Raw genomic sequence first — 17,172 nt, 5'->3', positions numbered from 1 at the left:
TTTTCTAGTATATAGATGTACAGATCATCTGTCATTTGGCTGGATAAACCCGCATCGTCCAATACACTTCCCTATGACAGTGAAGCACAGAGCAGCGACCCAATTCAGACATAGTCCGTATAAGACTATTCTATTCTACTCTATGTGTCACTCCTCACCTGCAGGACACCCCTGAGGCGATCTTCTCTACCTCTCAAGACAAGCCATTACTTCATATCTAGCCCAGTTGTCTTCCGCTTCCTGCCGCATGACATTTCCCAGACGCATGGGAACAAGAGGCATTGACGCTCTGTAACTCTGTCGGTAACAATTTGACGGGCGGTTGTCAAAGAAACGACCGACTTTGAGGATATAAACGTAAGAGCTCGGGGCGGAATGGATGAGTTAGTGCTTGGCTTCAAGAACCAACACATTAACAGCGGAGGCTGGCCAAATTCCCATCGATGTCTCAAGCATAAAGCGGTTGCATGGACGCGTATTTCGACCTTCGTTTGTGTCAGCACTTGCAGATGTGATGACAGTACACCTGGGAGTGCATTTGTAACTGGCCAAAGGTAACACTACAAAGACTACCTGTGTATCGAGCGGTACGTGGTACGGTGTCATGGTGAAGTTACAGAGCCATACTCGAGGTGTCTGAAATTGACGACAGCAGACTTCGTACAGATCTTTAGCAAAGTCAACTGATTCAGGTTGAAATATGCCCCGCATGACAACCGCTGGCTAATCATGTGGATTACGCCGTGGAAGTCGTGGAGAGGGTATACACGAAGGGCGAAGCCTTCTGAGAAAGGTTTGAAGACTTCTATCACTTCAAAGTGTCTCTCAACTTGGACTGAATAGCTCCCTGTGTGATCGTTGAGCGAGTGTATATCACAGTTTGAGAAATCCTCTTAGGCTGTCTGATGATGAATCGTACTACTCCTCCATTTCGCTGCTTGACGCCTCATCCATACCACCAAGGTCAATGTTCAGACAGCATTACAGCCGGCAATGATCTCCTCCTCGTCTTTGGGGGTATCCAAGCGCGCCGCCAACTCGGCACGGTCGCCTGCTCCGGGAGATTGGCCAAATCCGTCCATCCTCTTTCCCCAGCGGTTTCGAAGGGAAATTCCATATGTCTGTTTTAGTACCGGAGCTGGATCCAAGCACCTGCATCCAACAAGAGTTGAGCCGCGACGCAAACTCGTCTTTCGTGTTCCCGACAGCACTCCTTACATCGGCATATCACAAGGTTTGCCAGACCAGTCTCATCGTGATTGATCACGTCAGATTCAGCTGTCCGACAGCAGCGAGTACCGGCATCTTCCGTATTCCCTTGTCTCACGTCTCTCGCATCATCTGCCTCACTTAGCCATCTCCCAGCAATTCTGCCGAGATCAGGCTCATCGTGGTATTCTGAGTCAGAGGCCGTGGCATGAGTGAGAAGCACTCGAATGAGTCTTGGATTTGGCTGCCAGGCTGCACATGCAAAATCGAGGGCCGTATCACCGTCCCAGGCCGTGTTATCAACATGCGCACCCATTTCCAGCAAGAATCGCGCTCCATCCTCGTTGCCACGGTGGCAAGCAACCTGAAGCGGTGTCTGCCCTAGGCTCGATCTTGCTTCAATGTCAGCACCGTGCTTCAAAAGTGCCTCGACCGTGATTTGGGCATCACGTGTCTATCGGTTATGCATTGCAAGGTGGAGTGGTCTTTCGTCGCCATAATCTGCGCATCCATACCGTAGGCGTCGCTCAAAGCCCGCAGTTTGCCAAGCTCGACCTTCCAGCCTCTCAGTTTTGGAAATCCACTTGTTCTCGATTTGCATGAAGTCCACCCGGTCGAGGTACCTCTCTACGTCGGCTGCACCGACATTGGGAAGCGCATTAGGGTCTGCACCACGCCGTAATAGAGTTCCCACAACATCATGGGCATGACATACTGATACATAGGCCATGAAGGTTGCACCAGTTTCCCGGTCGCGCTGTTCGGAATCGAAGTTGCGCCCCAGTAGAGGTTCAGCGCCACTTGCAGCACCTCTTCCGAGCAGCAGGACAGCTGCTTGGTGCCATCGATCAATCAGAATATTCTGAAAAGGCGTATTCCGTTGATGGTCGCGGGACTCGATATCAACGCCGTTTTCGACCAGCATATTAGGCAGAGACGGAGATCTGAGGTAATGGACCGGTGTCCTCCCAAATGAATCTCGCACCTCCAGCTCGGCGCCTTTACCGATCAACATCGATGCGATTGCACGTAAGCCCGACTTCTCAGAAGTGTGGGAGACTAGATAATGCATCGGCGTCTTCCCGTGCAGGTCCTGATAGTTGGCTTCAGCTCCGTGATCCAGCAGTAGTTTGACTTTTAGACCGCGATAGCTGACATTATGAGAAGCAGTTAACGAGTGCAGTCGGGTTCGCAAAGTGTTGCTCGAGATTGGGTTATTGATAAAGTCCGATGCTGGATTGTGCTTCAGTAAGATTATGGCTAGTGCATTGCAGCGCCTCCAGCCAAAATCCACAGAAGTATGATGAATGCCATGACATCGCTCCATGGATCCCAACTCTGGCGGAGTGCGAATCAACCAGTCCAGGGCACAACTTCCGGTCTCAGCGTTGAGTCTACTATTTGCACCACCGTATAAGAGAAATAAGGCGTTCCAGAACACCTCGTCAGTCGATACCTTCGATATATAGTGGCAGGCGTATTCCAGCGAGGTCATGGGTCCTCGATGGCCCTCAGAGAATTGGCTGGGGTCGACGCCGTCGATATGGGCTCCACGATCAAGAAAAAACTTAACCAGGCTCCCATTGTACGCGTCCAGAAATTCATCTGCCGCAAAAAGGTCCATGTTCTGCAAGAGATTGCCCACTTCTCTAAAGCCTGAGGTATCGAATTTCTCAAGCCAAGCGTCCAATCTTCGGATAGAGTCCTCACGTCCCAATCTTCTGCCATAATGGATCTGTGAAATCCATGCTAGAGGCGTGATTGTTGCTGCTCCGATGCTGGATGGCTTGATAACAGTACTGTTCAAATCTGCACCTCGGCAGATAATCCGCTGCACAAGCTTTATATGTCCAGGCACGAGTGCCAGGTAACTCAACGGCATCTTGTCTGGCCCCTCGATCAGGTTCACATCTGCATTGTAGTCGATAAGAAGATTCACTGCCTTGGTCAGTGCGTTACGAGCAGCAAGGCAAAGTGCGGTGGCACCAGACTCGTCTTGGGCGTCGACGTCATGACCCGTGGCGGCCAGATTCTGAAGACAATTCGTAGCTTTTTTTACTGCCGCAGAAAAGAATAGAAACCAATCGGGGTACGTGTTATGACCAAGGTCATAGACCAGGAGTCGGACGTGATCGAAATACATAGCCGCATCGAATACTTTGTAGCCTCCGACCAGGACCACTGCTTTGCGATCAACGTGGAAGGATCCTCGAAGCCGGTTGAAGTACAAGAACATCCATCCAGGAGCGTCGAGACCACTTGGAGTGAATAAGGAGACATAATGAGAGATGAAGTCGTCGCCCAAGTCCTGGATATTCGAGCCATCAAAGGATTGGCACGCGTTGAAATGACGGATCCAGTTTTTGGTGGAACAATTGAGGAATCCATAGTCTTCATAGAACAAACAATCCGTTCGAGCCCGTTGCTGGAACTGTCTGGAGCGAAAGCATCTCAAAGAAAGGTAGGCTATCGAGCTCTCTGCCATGATCCTGTGAGCAGCCTTGTCGGTCGCTGGGAACAATTGATCAGGCCCCTCCGGCCACAACATACCTGGCCCGGGACCGTGAAGGAACTCTTTGGCTGTTTGGTGTATGAACTCCAACTCTTTTCCGTAGATTGTGACGAAGAAGCCACATGTCTGGAGAATCCAATCTTTGAACTCGCTTTCTCATTGCAGTCCCAGGCTTTTCTCGTCATCGGCGCCAGGGCGGTCATACACGATCAACGCCGTGTTCATCTCCCGTAGGGTCAGTGGCCTGAATGCAGCGACCATGAGATGCAGCAGAATCTTTACGGAAAAGCTCTCGTCCTCGGGAACGTTCTGCAGTAGCGTTGCGTATGCACCGTTCACATTGCGTGGTGGCGAGATAATCAACTTCATCCAGTCAGTGTCTGACGAGCAGGGAATTCGCTCCATGATGTCAAAAACAAGCTTTTAACCACAAATAAGTTCTCTGCTCGGACCCTTTCGAACGAAGAGCCTGCTCAATGGCAGCCTTCCTTTCAGGCTGGTGGTCGAGGTTCTTAGTCTTGAACAGATGGTCCAACTTGTAGTTAAGGACAAGACTGATCTCCCGCTGTGTGGCATCTTTCTCTCGCTTTCCATCGCCATCAAGATGGATCAGGCCAGACTCGTATTTTATGAAGTGGTTCAAAAGTCGAGGGTACCCTCGGGTGGTAATGAGGAATTTGACCTTTACGTCGCTTCCCACTGGTAGCATGCCTTGGATACGCCGAATAAGCTCAGGGCTTTCGTCGGGGTCGCACTCGTCAAGAGCGTCAAACACGCAAATGATGCCGCCCGAAAACTCTCGGCAAGCTGCCGAAAAAATGTTACAAAGATTCGAGGAATTCTCTGTAATCTTTTCCCCTGATTGTACTATAGCCTCTTGCAGCTCTCCCACGAGAGCATGATTGTCCAGAAGTAGCTGATGCAGAACAGCACATATGGCTGTGTTGAGGTGCTTCTGCTCATTGGTGTCCTTGAAGAAGAAATACAGCACCTAGAGTGGTAGGTTCAGTATATTGGGCGATTAGACGGTAATATTTCGAGTTGGAAAACTCACCTTACATTCGAAGCTTTCTCTGGGGAGTACCTCCTCGATCAAGTGACGAGCTAGAGTCGACTTGCCACACCCAGGGGCCGCGGATACCACGAGAAGTCCACACGATCTGAAGCAAGCCACTTCTTGAAAGCACCGTGGTTGCAGAACCATTCACAGGTTCCTGGTGTGCGAATGGGTTTGAATCTCATCTGTCTGTTGTAGTCTGAAGTGTTGGATAAGCCGACAAGTTTCTTAAGACGTATTGTCTCTTCCATGCTGAAACTCTGCTCATGAGATGTGAGGAGGCATTGCAGCATGCGATGGATACCGTTGAATTTCTCATCAGCGCCCTCAGCAACTTTTATGAGGTGATCCTTTGTCTGACTTTGTTCAAGTTGTGACATATCCATTTGCACGCGAGATTCCAGCTCCTTGATGTCATTCAATTCTGCTATTCCAATAGAATCAGAAAAAGTGCAGCTTTGAGTGCGCTCAATGAGTCAGCTTACCCTTCCAATCATCCAGTGTTACCAATGCCCGCAACGTCCTGGTGATGTGACTGTCACGGTAGCAATAACAGACGCACTGGATCTCGTACAGGAGAAGGCTGGTATAGAGCTCCTGAATGCTCTTTCTGAGGTGATCGCGAAGCTTGGCATGTTGATTGTCGTGTACAGAGGTGGTTGGTTGCGCCCTCTCAAGGAGCAATGTATGCAACAGCATATACCACTCCATGCGTTTTGCTACATGACAAAGACCGTCGACCATGTCGATGTCGGCTGTAGCAGCTCGGATGGAAAACTGGGAGAGTGTGTCAGAAGCTGTGCCACGGCCAAAGGGATGAAGTTCAGACAAACTTCCAGAGCAACGCATATACCCGCCAACTAGAATTTAAGACTCAGCAGGGGTCCCAGCGTTAAGCAGTCAGAGTGTACTCACTGCCAGAGAGGCAACTGCCTCAATCTGGAGCATCGGCTTGATGACTGATGAACTGATGGTGTTCATGACCTTTGCGGCTTTCACGAAACCCTGCTTCCTCTCACTGTGCCGTGAAGCCTTCTCCAGTGTCACTTCTATCACTCTTCGCATACCGGATATCTCGTCCTCGGGGGTTCGGCTGCTAGAGAAACAACTGTTGGTGCCCCCACTAAGCTGCACTGTGGAGCCTAGTTTCATGGTTTCTTCTTAGTAACCAGTCACCATCGTGGGCCGGGTGAAGGAAGTGATAAGAACTCATCATCTAGCTGGTTGCTGAGAACTGTTTCGTAGGCCATAACCATCTTCTTCGTTTTCTCATCTTCCTCAAGTTTCTTGTACGCATCGAGCCATATTTCCTTGGCGGTGTCTTTGTCGTCTCGCCCAGTAGCCAGATCAGGCCCCGCTGCTGTTGTCGTGACGGCAGGTGACTGGGGAGTGCAGCCACCCGAGTCACCAGTCGCATCACCAGCTACTTGAACCTTTCCATCATGGCTACCCCGAAGGAGATGCCAGAGCCTGCGAGTTCTGCCCATTGCGTGTTGAGATTGAGGTGGGAGCTGGTCAAAGGGTGTCTTGGTGCGGCTTCAGAAGAGGGGCACAAAACTGGACGTAAGGCGCATTTTGCTGCTGTGTGCCTTGCCGAGGCGGAGCCAGCATGTCTTGCTCATGTCACACAAACAATCCGTTAGACAGATTACCGCCTGTACCTATATATGCAATGGATTGATAGAATAGGTCTGAGGCGGCTTTCCTTTACTTGCATGGCTTCAATGAATGTAATTATGACAACTATGGGACACCCACCGCTTGACCTTACTTGTCTCCTTGACTACTATTCAGGCTACAGATAAATGACACATAAGTAAACGTGATTTCGTGAGTGACCATCAGCCCCAATTTTGGCTCGAACGCGCCACCTCGATCTTCTTCACAGCTTTTCAACTTCCATTCCGACCTCGGCTGTATGCAGACGCTGATCTCCGCAGCTTTTTTACTCATGTGAATCCTGTCCCGGGTTCGCCATCTCGTACCGCAAAAGCTTAATAGCCTTGTAGAGCCCAAACGCAACCAAAGAGCCGATGGCCGGACCGACCCAGTAGATCCAGTGCTCGCTGGGGAATTCGGCAGCGACAACACAAGGCCCCAGGCTCCGGGCCGGGTTCAGACTTCCACCAGTGTAATAGACGCCGCTCATCTCAGCGATGAACAGGGCGAGACCGATGCCCACGGGGGCGACGAAGGTGGCGCGGTGCTTCTCGGCAGCAAGCATGAATATGGTGAAGACCAGCTCGAACGTCAGAATAGCCTCGATGAACACGCCCTGAACAAGGGACACGCCCTCGCTTAGGGTGGTGCTGACGCTGAGATTGGTCGGGAACATGCATTCTGCCAGGCCTGCAGCTGCGATGCCGCCGAGAAGCTGCGCGATGAAGACGAAGACCCCACGGATGGGTGTGATGGCGCGGATCAGGACAAGGGCCAGGGTGACCTGTTATGCCCAGTTTTGGGCTAGGTATCAGCCGATGCCAATGAAAAAGAATACTCTGATGCAGAGACTGAGTGATCGAGGGGTAGAATAGATGCTCACAGCTGGGTTGAAGAGGCCACCCGAAATCCTGTAGAAGACCCACACATTGACCATCAGAGAGAAGCCAAAGCAGAGGGCAATGTATGTTTGAACGGAGATGTTGAATCCTGAGGAGCCATCCCCTGGAGCGATAGTCGCGACAGCAGTACCAGTGAACGCAAAGAAGAGGAACATTGTTGTGCCAACAAACTCGCCCAGGGCGGCGACGATGTCTGTTGTTAGATGGCGTGTTAGTGTGAGTCAAGACGCAGTGGATAGTATTGCTTACGATTCTTGATGCTCGCGTCCACAATGTACGAGAGCATCCCAGTCTTGACAACCTTCCGCTTCTCTTTCTGAGAGAGGGTAGCGAAGTCCACTTCGCCCTCGCCGATCTCTGCGGCTCGGAATTGCTGGGTGAAGGTTCTGTTGAAAAGGGTGGGCCGAACAGGTTGCGTCCTCTGGTTTCCAGCCTCTAGGTCTTCTGTGAATGGCTTGTCAGACCCTCTGGAAGCGGGCTTCTCGTAGGATCCCCGATTGATCGAGGAGGAATTGTGTTCGGGCCCGAAGTCATGGTGAGCAGGAGTACCGGAAGCTGGTGTGGTATAGGATACCTGCTTCTTGGTGACGGCTGGCCGTAGCTGGTTGTCTTGAGATGCCATTTCGGTGGTAGTGATTTGTGAAAGCCAAGATTCGTTCGAGTCTTCCAGACGTGACTGTCTGATCAGGAGTGATAGGCGGACGAGTCTGAGCACAACACCAGGGAATATCAAGGCTGATCTTATATATCGAGGGTGGCATCGAGGATGGCATCGATGTTTGCACCTCGCGAGATACCCAACTGCTATCTTCCATGGACATGTGTAACATATTACGTCGCCATCGCAGATCCCTAAGTGCGTCTAGGCTTAGGCGTAGGCAGCATTGTCGTCGAGGGATGATCTCGGCCATGGATCTGTCCTTCTGCACTTCTGCCCAATCGAAGATCCATCAAAAGCAGCCCCTTGCCTCCTTTGCCCGCCGTGCGTAGGAACAAGAAGTCTCGACTTTGCGATCGAGTGGCCACTACGATATCGGACTCAACCGAAGCTCTCTCGAAAAGAACTGTCATAGGTTCTTGATGGACAGAACATCCCGTATGCTGTGGCTACTAAGGCTATCCTGAGTTATTTTGAATTGGCTTCTGGACCACGTCGGCACGGCAGAGAAGGCTCATTGGTGATGTGTCAACGGCAGTCGACGATACTGGATGGCGACGACGCAGAGTTTCGAAACCCACGAGGCACAATGAGCGCCAAAGGGTGGCACTTGTTCTGATGGACGCCGTAAGACTTAGCCACAACGTTGCTGGCCACAAGGTGCCCCAAGCTGTGTCATTCCTGCAGCAACTAAGCAGCAGGGCGGACTTCACGCACGTCATTATCGTCTCATGCTGGCAGAAGGGATGCAGAGAGGCGTCTGGTGGTTGCTCCTAGCCTCCGCTGTCTGTCTCTGGGAGATGCCGGGTGCGGAAATCCATCGAGTAGGTGGTGGGAAGCACAAACTGCCATGTGACGTCTCGAGCGCTACGTGCTCCACGTCGGTCAAGATAAAAGCAGTGGCTTGATGAAGGGCCTCGGCTACATCCTGCAGGAAGGCTTGACGCAGTGTGCCCAATACTCCCTGGGGCACCCTGGAGACAGGAAAGCAAGCAGCGCGTTACCTCCTTCTCATTCCCGGGAGTCTGTGGCGGGCTCAAATATTTGCGTCTACAAGGCTGTCGTATTCCACGTGGCCTGAATAATAGACTTTCCCGTGGACTCCAGCATTCTAAACTCAACCGCACGCACGTAGTCCCCTTGATGGGATGAACACTCTGTCAAATTGCCGCGACATCACACCGAGGTGTCAACGACACTGCCCGGAGTTTTCGTCTCACAACCTCAGGGATACGTCCGGAATGTGCATAAACCAGAGCTCAACTCGCACCCGCTGATTAGCTAGATGCTGTGTAACCACCATCTTCCTAGATCGTCGGTCGCACCCGGCAGAACCCCACGCATATCTCAAGTCTGCCTGTTGTAGTGGGCCACCCACAACAGACCCGAAGCAGATTCATCTCAAGTAATCTGCTCCGCGGTCAAGGGCGCCCATCCACGCATCTAACACGATGCTGCTCGATCTGTCAATGGCCGCATCCTTCCCCGCCGGCCCTTTGGTCTCAGGCCGCAAGAATATTGTTCTTGGGAAAAGATCGCCGCCGACCCCACGGACAATCCGTCGCTTAAGGCTGGGCCTCTCAAATCCCGCGCGGATACTGCAGGCTCGTGCATATTGAAGATCCCGTCGAGTGAGGCTGTTCCGGCGTCTGCTCCGCAGCACGGTACCACACCTGCGGAGGGGGCCGCGCTGTCATTCTACAGCCACTTAATAATAAACGCTGTTCAAGTCTGTGACTCAGGATAATCCAAAGGAATTCCAGCCTCAACGTTTCGAGGCCATTTGCCTCTATCACAACTCCACACTTTGCCACTGCTTACACACCATCTTGGACTTGCGTGTCCAGCCACCTCATAGCCACCCGGGCTATTCGAACGTGACCGTAGCACTGCTCTCACAGAACACACCCACATCTACAGCGACCGGAGCTGAACTTCGGGTTGCCATTAAAAGCTCAGGATCGCCGCCCCAAACCAGGCTAACAGACATGTGCATACCTGTGTTTCAGCACTCACCCGTCTGCAAGCTTTTGCTTTTTTCCTTCCCCGCGCTGGCAGTAGGGCACAGATCAGCTGATTTTTCTCGAGTGAAACAGCCTGGAACCGCCATTCTTCAAGTCAGCCACAATCTTTGTCGCCCAAAATGTCTACTTGATCGGCGCCGCGCCGACCGCTGGACTTTTGGCCTGGTCAGCCAGCTCCTCACGAGATCCCCATCCCTGCTGAGGGTCAACGTCGCGGTGCCTCCCGGCGGTAGGAAGATGTACGGCCTCGGCTTGACATGCCCTAAATTTTCCTCTGTCGATGTAGTTTAGATAGCAATGTTACGCAGACATGTGGGGAAGAAATATATATTTTGATGCCCAAGTATTTATTGCAACCGGTTCAGAAGGACGGTGATGAGAAGCCAGCCAGGCGAAGACGGTTTGAGTGACGAATCTTGTCTTTCAAAGCCATTGGACGTCGCAGGTGGTCCGTTCCACTGCGCGAAAAAACGGTTCCAGGTGCTACCTTCGAGAGCACTACCTGACCAAAGAGCTCCGCTGTGGCCCTTGAATCGATCTGTTTAACCCTTCAGGAGATATATCTCCGTTATTCGTGTAATCCTTCCACGAATATCCATGTGGCTCTCAATCTTCAATGAGACCTTCAGAGAGGATCGAGCTTCTATGTATGTGCAGCGACCTTCACTGGCCATGCCGCCTGAGACACTGTCGAGAGAGTGGTCCCCGATGAAGCCCGAAGCTAAGCTGAGTGTCAAATGAAAAGAGTGGTTGAGCCTGCTGATGTCACCCAGGTACCCACAACCCACGTGTGCAGGAGTGAGGTGGCCGAGACGAAGAATGGTGTTGGCGTGCCCCAATGATTGCAAGTACAACTCATCTATATCCACAGAGCAGTGTCTCATCTATTCAACCCTTGATATGGAACAGTTTCCTGTGTTATCCTGGAGTATGACCCTCCAGCCCTCCTAGACGACGAAAGTGCAGAAAAAGGGCGATCACGACAACCTCCTCCACGCTCGTTGCTGGCGAGCCAAAGGGAGATGATGGTAGGTCCAGCGTTGGCGGCAGTGCTGGCACATTTGTGCGGAAGACAATGGGGCGGTTTCACATATTGTCATGGTGCTCTCAGCGTCACTGTCTCCGGATTTGCTGGGTTCGGTGGCGTCCGAGGCGTTTGTCTCAGTGTCGCTCTCCCCAGACTTGGGCAATCGTTTAGACTCTTCTGGGCTGCCACCATTCCCAACAGGTTTCATCCTTGGGGGGTGGGGATCTTCCTGTCCCGTCCTGCATGGGCGATGGGACAGTTGAAAGAGTTGTTTAGTCGGGACAATCATGTTATTCTTATCGTTTGTGGTTGCTCCTACATAATCACGTGTTTTGATGAGCGAGCGAACAGGCAGACATCCCGGGTAAAGGTATTGGCTATCGGCTTGAGTTTGTGATGAATCAATCATGTAGTAGAGATTCTAAATACGTGGTTCGAGCTCTTGCCTTTCCAGCACTCCTTGTGGTACCAAAGATGTCTTTCACACATGCAATTTTCTTTACTAACAAAAGACGCGATCCTGCCGGGGGAGGAGAAGGAGAGACTAGGCGATGTCTGGGAAAAAGAGAAAAGACAGAAGTTACGCGAGCACCAATAACCTCCTTGTAAGCATTACTATTTACGTCGGTGTCTGCGCTCCCAAGGTCCGGATGAATACTTACAGTTGACCGTACCCACTCTTTGAGGACTCGGCAGGATTCAGCTGTAATCGCAGACCTAGCACCTCATCCGTAACAAATATTCCCATCAAGATGTCCCGTCCCGTGCACGGAGTTCAACTGATGGGTGGGATTCGCGGTCCGGCTGAATAATGCTGACCAATGCTAGTAGTAGTGCCTAGTGGAATGCATCTCAGGATGCTGTAAGCCATAGTATCACGTCGCAACACAGTCAGTAGAGAAAGACACCAAGACACCAGTTGTAATGGAGTATTTAAAGGATTGTGTCCCGGACCGGGCAAACAGTGTGTAGTTTTTCGTTCACAACGCTCCCAGTAATTCCTCATCCAACACCACCAGCATCCAACAATGTCGACTTCCACGCAGCTTGAGCCCATCAAGGTCTGGGGAAAAGGCGGCCCCAACCCGCCCAAAGTCGCGATAGTCCTCAAAGAACTCGGCATCCCCCATGAGATCATACCAATCCCTTTCAGCGACGTCAAAAAGCCCGACTATGTCTCGATCAACCCGAACGGGCGGATTCCCGCGATCCAAGATCCCAACACGGGCATCACGCTGTGGGAGTCGGGCGCCATCCTGCTGTACCTCATCGACAAGTACGACCCGGACCGCAAGCTCAGCTTCGCTCTCGGGACGACCGAGTGGTACCATGCGCAGCAGTGGCTGTTCTTCCAGACCTCCGGGCAGGGCCCGTACTACGGCCAGGCGGCCTGGTTCAACAAGTTCCACCACGAGAAACTGCCCAGCGCCGTGGAACGCTACGTGAAGGAGGCGCACCGCGTGACCGGCGTCCTGGAGGGCCATCTGACGAAGCAGCGGGAGACATTCGGCGAGGAGGCTACTGAGGCCTCGGGCGGGCCATGGCTGGTTGGGAATAAGCTCTCGTACGCCGACCTGGCGTGGGTCTCGTGGCAGCTCATCCTGCCCATGGTGGTTTCCGCGGAAAACGGCTTGGACTTGGGTCAGTATCCGGTCGTGGCCGACTGGGTCGCCCGCATGAACAAGCGCGAGTCGGTGAGGTACGGAATGGGCACCAGTGAGGAGCTCAAGTGAGCTATATTGAAGGTTGGACTTGCCAGGGGGCTTAGTCCCCTATTTCCTGCACACTGAAGATGGCCGCGTTGGAGAGCCACGTCAATAAATTGTAGCGTGGATGAGAAACACCAATCAAATCATGTAATCATCAAAACCCCGACAATTGGTAAATCTAGTATGTAAATGTGGCCCAAACAACATAGAATAGCATGAAGATCTCTAGATGAACGAGATACATGACGAGAGTCTCACCGGTCACGTTCACGGGCAAAGAGCCATTGAAGGAATCTACGACTGCATCGGAGTATTCGACGCTCTTGTTGGCAGGAAATATCATATCAATACTCGTGACATGGCTATCATAGCTGCTGTCAGCGATTTTATGTAGTCCACGCGTTGCCGATATTACGACACCAAACTTCGCGCCGGCACCGTGGACCTCGAATGGCCCAGAAGAGATCTGCATGGCATGCAGCAAACGTTGGGAACTTCTGTGCTACGACCCCAGTCAGTTTGACACCGAAAGTTGATTGCCTTGGCACAGGACGGTCCAATCCTCTTGCGAGAGTATGCTGCAGTGTGCCCAGTTGTATCACTAACAGCCAGGTGTTGGTCCCGGGATGCGTAGGCAGCCGTTTGAGGATAAGGGGCGACCGACCTTTGAACTTGTGAGCCTCTATAACCTTGTTTTCACCGGTCGCAGTAACAGGAGTCAATGTCAAAGTCCGATTTTACAGGACTACTGGGGGTACCTCTGCTACGTCCTAGTCACTCAAACCAATCTCCTGTGCATGACAGCCACGGATATTTCAAACAAGGAAGAATGGCCCAGTGCGAGACGATATCGTTCGACATCACGCCCGAGAAGGACGCCAGCAAGCTCCAGTTCCTCCGCCGGCAGTTCTCTGGAGGTCCACCGGCACTCCTGCGAAGCGATTTCGACCTCAGCGACAAAACAGCCATCGTGACGGGTGCAAACGGTGGCATTGGCATGGAGTGTTCAGCTCCTTGACCTCGGTCTGAAGAAGCTGATAATGGGCGTCCGTGACGAGGCCAAAGGCGAAGCTGCGCGCAACACCTCGACGACCACAAAGGCGCTCTAGCCCGGCCAGACCATCGATGTCTGGAAGCTGGACCTCGCATCCTACGAGTCCGTCACCGCCTTTGCACGAAAGGCGGCGGACCTGAGCCCCCGGATCGACATGGCCATAGTTACTAAACGCCGGTGTCAACCGCGGCTCCTTCGCCCTGAACCCCACCACGGGCCACGAGGAGGACATACAGACAAACTACCTCTCCACCGCACTCCTCGTGTTCCTCATCCTTGAAATCTTCCAAAAGTCCAGGGCCCTTGGCACTGACACAATGTACGTCCCTGGGCGTATCGTCGTCGTATCCTCCGACAGGGCCGCATGGGCCAAGTTTGACGAGAAGAAAGAGGAGCCACTGCTGCCGCCATTCGACGTGGAGGCCACCTGGGACAAGCTTGACCGCTACGGAACCAGCAAACTTCTCGGCCAGGATTTTTTGTTGCCCAGCTGGCTAAGCGGGTTTCTCCATCACTGGCCGTCGTCAACTGCGCCAACCCGGGCCTCTGCTGCGGCTCGGGGCTCGCCCGAGAGCTGGGTACGGTCGCTGCTATCTTCAGACGCATATTTGGCCGGTCGGCTGCTGTGGGGGGCGCGCACCCTGGTTCACGCTGCTGTCAAACAGGACGAAAGGTCCCACGGACAATATGTTGAGGACTGGCGAGCTGAGACCGTGAGTCACCTTTTCCTGTTGTATACTATCCTGCGCTGTTTCGCTCCGGCATCACCTCCGCATTTCCACCAACTGATGACCAGACTAATATGCTAATAATGCTCCGGCTAGAATTGCGCCTCTTGTGTATGCCACAGGGCGGGAGCAGCTATTCCAACGTCTATGGAACGAGACTATGGACGAGTTGTCTTTTGCAGGGGTTCAGGGCATTCTTGAGGGCGTGATTCGGGTGTAGAAGCAAGAGGTTGCAGTGTGGACACGCTCGGAATCCGAGAGACGCTGGCATGTCGGTCTCAATGTCAAGGGGACTTCGACAAGAATGGCCTACTAATTTCAAGTTGTGGTTTGTATATTTTCCGAATATGGATAGGATACTCTTGGACTTGGAGTGCAATTGGTCGTGACACAGGACAATTGGTCTTACAACGATAACTCCGTTTGCGTTCTGAATACTTAGAATATCAATTTTACTATGATAGTCATATACTCTTGGTGACCTATCTTGCTCATCTGCCACATTCCGGAATGCCAGATTGGTAAGCCACATTGTCTATACGCTCCATTGCTAGAATCCAAACAACCGGCGTCTGGAATCTTACATCTTCCCCCGGGAAAGAAACCAAACCTGAGGCTACCTCTGCATCCATGGGTGCTGACGGCTGCGTTGCTCCAGGAAGACGGTCCGATCGGGATCGTAGGACGTTTTGGCCTCGAAATCTGTGATGCAGAGGATGGCGTTGCCGAGCTCCAGATCGTGGTGTCTGGCACTAGATTTGGGCTCCAGAGGCACCAGGGAGCGCTCTGAGCTGGATCCAATCTGCCAGTTCCTCTTATAAGCCTCCTCGGCCGATGTGGGCCAGGCCTTTGCCCCGTCACCGGTGTACTTCTTCTTACGAGGCTCTTGCGAGGAGCCGTAGCTGGCAGGCGATACCAGTCTGCCCCACGGGTTGATCGACGGTAGTAGGCCCGAGAGCTTGAGTCCAGTAAATGCCTTGGGCACTGCGGGAACGCATAGGACCAGAATGGCACAGGCGCATTCTCCGACTGCCGTCAGCATCATAGGCGACATGTGGTAGGTTATGTCGGCGCTTTCGGCGCACACAACATGATAGTACAGGCGCACGATAGAGGCAGCGCAGGCGGCCATCCCCAAGGCAAACACAAACGAGACGCCAGCCTTGCGGCTCCGTGACATGTTGAGCTCCCAGATGACGCGCTGCGGGATGAATAATATGATGACGTCGGTCGCGAAGACGAAACAAGCTGTCGATAGGCCGAGGTACGCGGTGTTCATGCGACAGTGGCCACCCTCGATGGTGTGATTCCACAGGTACTGGAACGGCTCACACGATAGACTGTAAACTATGGCCGTGACAGCGCAGAAAGTGATGTTGGCCCAGATGACAAAGTGGCACGTCCAAAAAAACAGGCTCCGCCGGTTGCCGCCGTCGGGGAGAAAGATATGGATCCACTCCATTAAGATGGCCGTCTTCAAGAACACCAAGAGGGCCAGGAAAAGATACGTATCGATGATGAAAACCTACGGAGCACATTATCTCAGCATTGGGAGACTCAAACTTGAAAGATTTGGAGTCGCGTCGGTGAGGCTGACTTACGTGCAGAAACTCCACCACGTCTCTAGTCCGCAGGTCCCATGTATGAATGAACCACCCGACTTCATTGCTGAGGCGGTACGCTATGGCTAGCATAGCAACATAGAGCCCGAATGCTACCAGCAGGAAATAGTCTTGCCACTGCACCACCTGCACGACCGCCCATCTCGAATAGAAGCGGAGCGCCATGGCGATAGTCGAGACAGCGAGGCACACGGACATGACAGCCAGCGCCATAGTGTTGCGGTTGGGTGGGTCGTCAAAGCTGGGAACCACCCCAGGTGGCGGCGTCATGGCCGGCCTGTCCATGATGTCGGTGGTCGACATCGTGTGTTGAGCGATTCCAGCAGCCTGGCAAGAATGGCTTGATTCCAAAGACGCGAAAAATCCTACCAACTGGGACCCGTGCTATTGTTTGGCGAGGACAAGGTGGGCCATTTGTTTCCGAACTTCAATCGATGCGAGGGAGATAGGAGCTCTCTGAAGTTCGGAAGTTGAACGTGGCACCGTAATTCGCAGTATTTCGGCAACAAATTGCTTAGCGACCATTTGTTTTGCAGAGTCGTCTAGAACTCAAAGCCGTGATGCTAGGGGAAAGACTACATTACTTCCTCTGGGCGGCTTAAGAGCTGCTGCCAGGGTGTGGCATCCATCGGGCATGCCGCTGTCCAAATGCAGGCTCGGACTTGGCAGATCCCGGACCTCAATGGAAAGCCCCCCTCAGGCAGAACGGCATGCGGGCTCAAGTCTCAGCACTCGATTTCAGCTAACCGGGCGGAGTAAGAGAATGCTGACTGTCCACAGGCTCTTGGGGGCTGTCTCTACACCACATTCAGTGAGGCACGTCGTACAGAGTTATGCATGTCAGACTTTGATTCTTGGACACTCGCCGTTGCCAAGGCCGGGTGGCATGAATCAGGCTTGGTCTAACGGTGATAATGGGTGTGATTCGAGCCAGCACCATCGGTGAGCACCAATCGAAGCCTTTGGCAGGCCTTCGATGGTGTTCTAGTCGCGTTGCACAACAGAGGGCCT

At 52.7% G+C, this 17,172-nt stretch overlaps 6 protein-coding genes across 6 annotated transcripts; 2 read left to right on the top strand and 4 right to left on the bottom strand.

Moving 5' to 3' along the window:
* Positions 1-1,663: 1,663 nt before the first annotated feature.
* Positions 1,664-3,694, bottom strand: INS49_015117 (uncharacterized protein; the record flags this gene model as incomplete). The annotated part of the gene is made up of 1 exon (XM_043175803.1): positions 1,664-3,694. One exon carries the CDS (start codon positions 3,692-3,694, stop codon positions 1,664-1,666), a length of 2,031 nt encoding a protein of 676 aa, XP_043020760.1.
* A 183-nt stretch (positions 3,695-3,877) lies between these two features.
* INS49_015116 (uncharacterized protein) lies at positions 3,878-6,265 on the bottom strand (the record flags this gene model as incomplete). The annotated part of the gene is made up of 6 exons (XM_043175802.1): positions 3,878-4,101; positions 4,184-4,712; positions 4,844-5,205; positions 5,264-5,555; positions 5,694-5,874; positions 5,955-6,265. 6 exons carry the CDS (start codon positions 6,263-6,265, stop codon positions 3,878-3,880), a joined length of 1,899 nt encoding a protein of 632 aa, XP_043020759.1.
* A 458-nt stretch (positions 6,266-6,723) lies between these two features.
* Positions 6,724-7,961, bottom strand: INS49_015115 (uncharacterized protein; the record flags this gene model as incomplete). Its single annotated transcript, XM_043175801.1, has 3 exons — positions 6,724-7,221; positions 7,321-7,532; positions 7,589-7,961. 3 exons carry the CDS (start codon positions 7,959-7,961, stop codon positions 6,724-6,726), a joined length of 1,083 nt encoding a protein of 360 aa, XP_043020758.1.
* A 4,115-nt stretch (positions 7,962-12,076) lies between these two features.
* Positions 12,077-12,781, top strand: INS49_015114 (uncharacterized protein; the record flags this gene model as incomplete). Its single annotated transcript, XM_043175800.1, has 1 exon — positions 12,077-12,781. The coding sequence occupies one exon, from the start codon at positions 12,077-12,079 to the stop codon at positions 12,779-12,781; it is 705 nt and encodes a 234-aa protein (XP_043020757.1).
* An 805-nt stretch (positions 12,782-13,586) lies between these two features.
* INS49_015113 (uncharacterized protein) lies at positions 13,587-14,759 on the top strand (the record flags this gene model as incomplete). Its single annotated transcript, XM_043175799.1, has 3 exons — positions 13,587-13,727; positions 13,976-14,544; positions 14,636-14,759. The coding sequence occupies 3 exons, from the start codon at positions 13,587-13,589 to the stop codon at positions 14,757-14,759; spliced, it is 834 nt and encodes a 277-aa protein (XP_043020756.1).
* Positions 14,760-15,155: 396 nt separating this feature from the next.
* INS49_015112 (uncharacterized protein) lies at positions 15,156-16,464 on the bottom strand (the record flags this gene model as incomplete). Its single annotated transcript, XM_043175798.1, has 2 exons — positions 15,156-16,064; positions 16,141-16,464. 2 exons carry the CDS (start codon positions 16,462-16,464, stop codon positions 15,156-15,158), a joined length of 1,233 nt encoding a protein of 410 aa, XP_043020755.1.
* Positions 16,465-17,172: the final 708 nt, after the last annotated feature.

The sequence above is a fragment of the Diaporthe citri genome (assembly GCF_014595645.1).
Source record: "Diaporthe citri strain NFHF-8-4 chromosome Unknown scaffold_8, whole genome shotgun sequence".
Lineage (NCBI taxonomy): Eukaryota > Fungi > Ascomycota > Sordariomycetes > Diaporthales > Diaporthaceae > Diaporthe > Diaporthe citri.
This window is presented reverse-complemented; position numbering and strand designations above follow the sequence as displayed.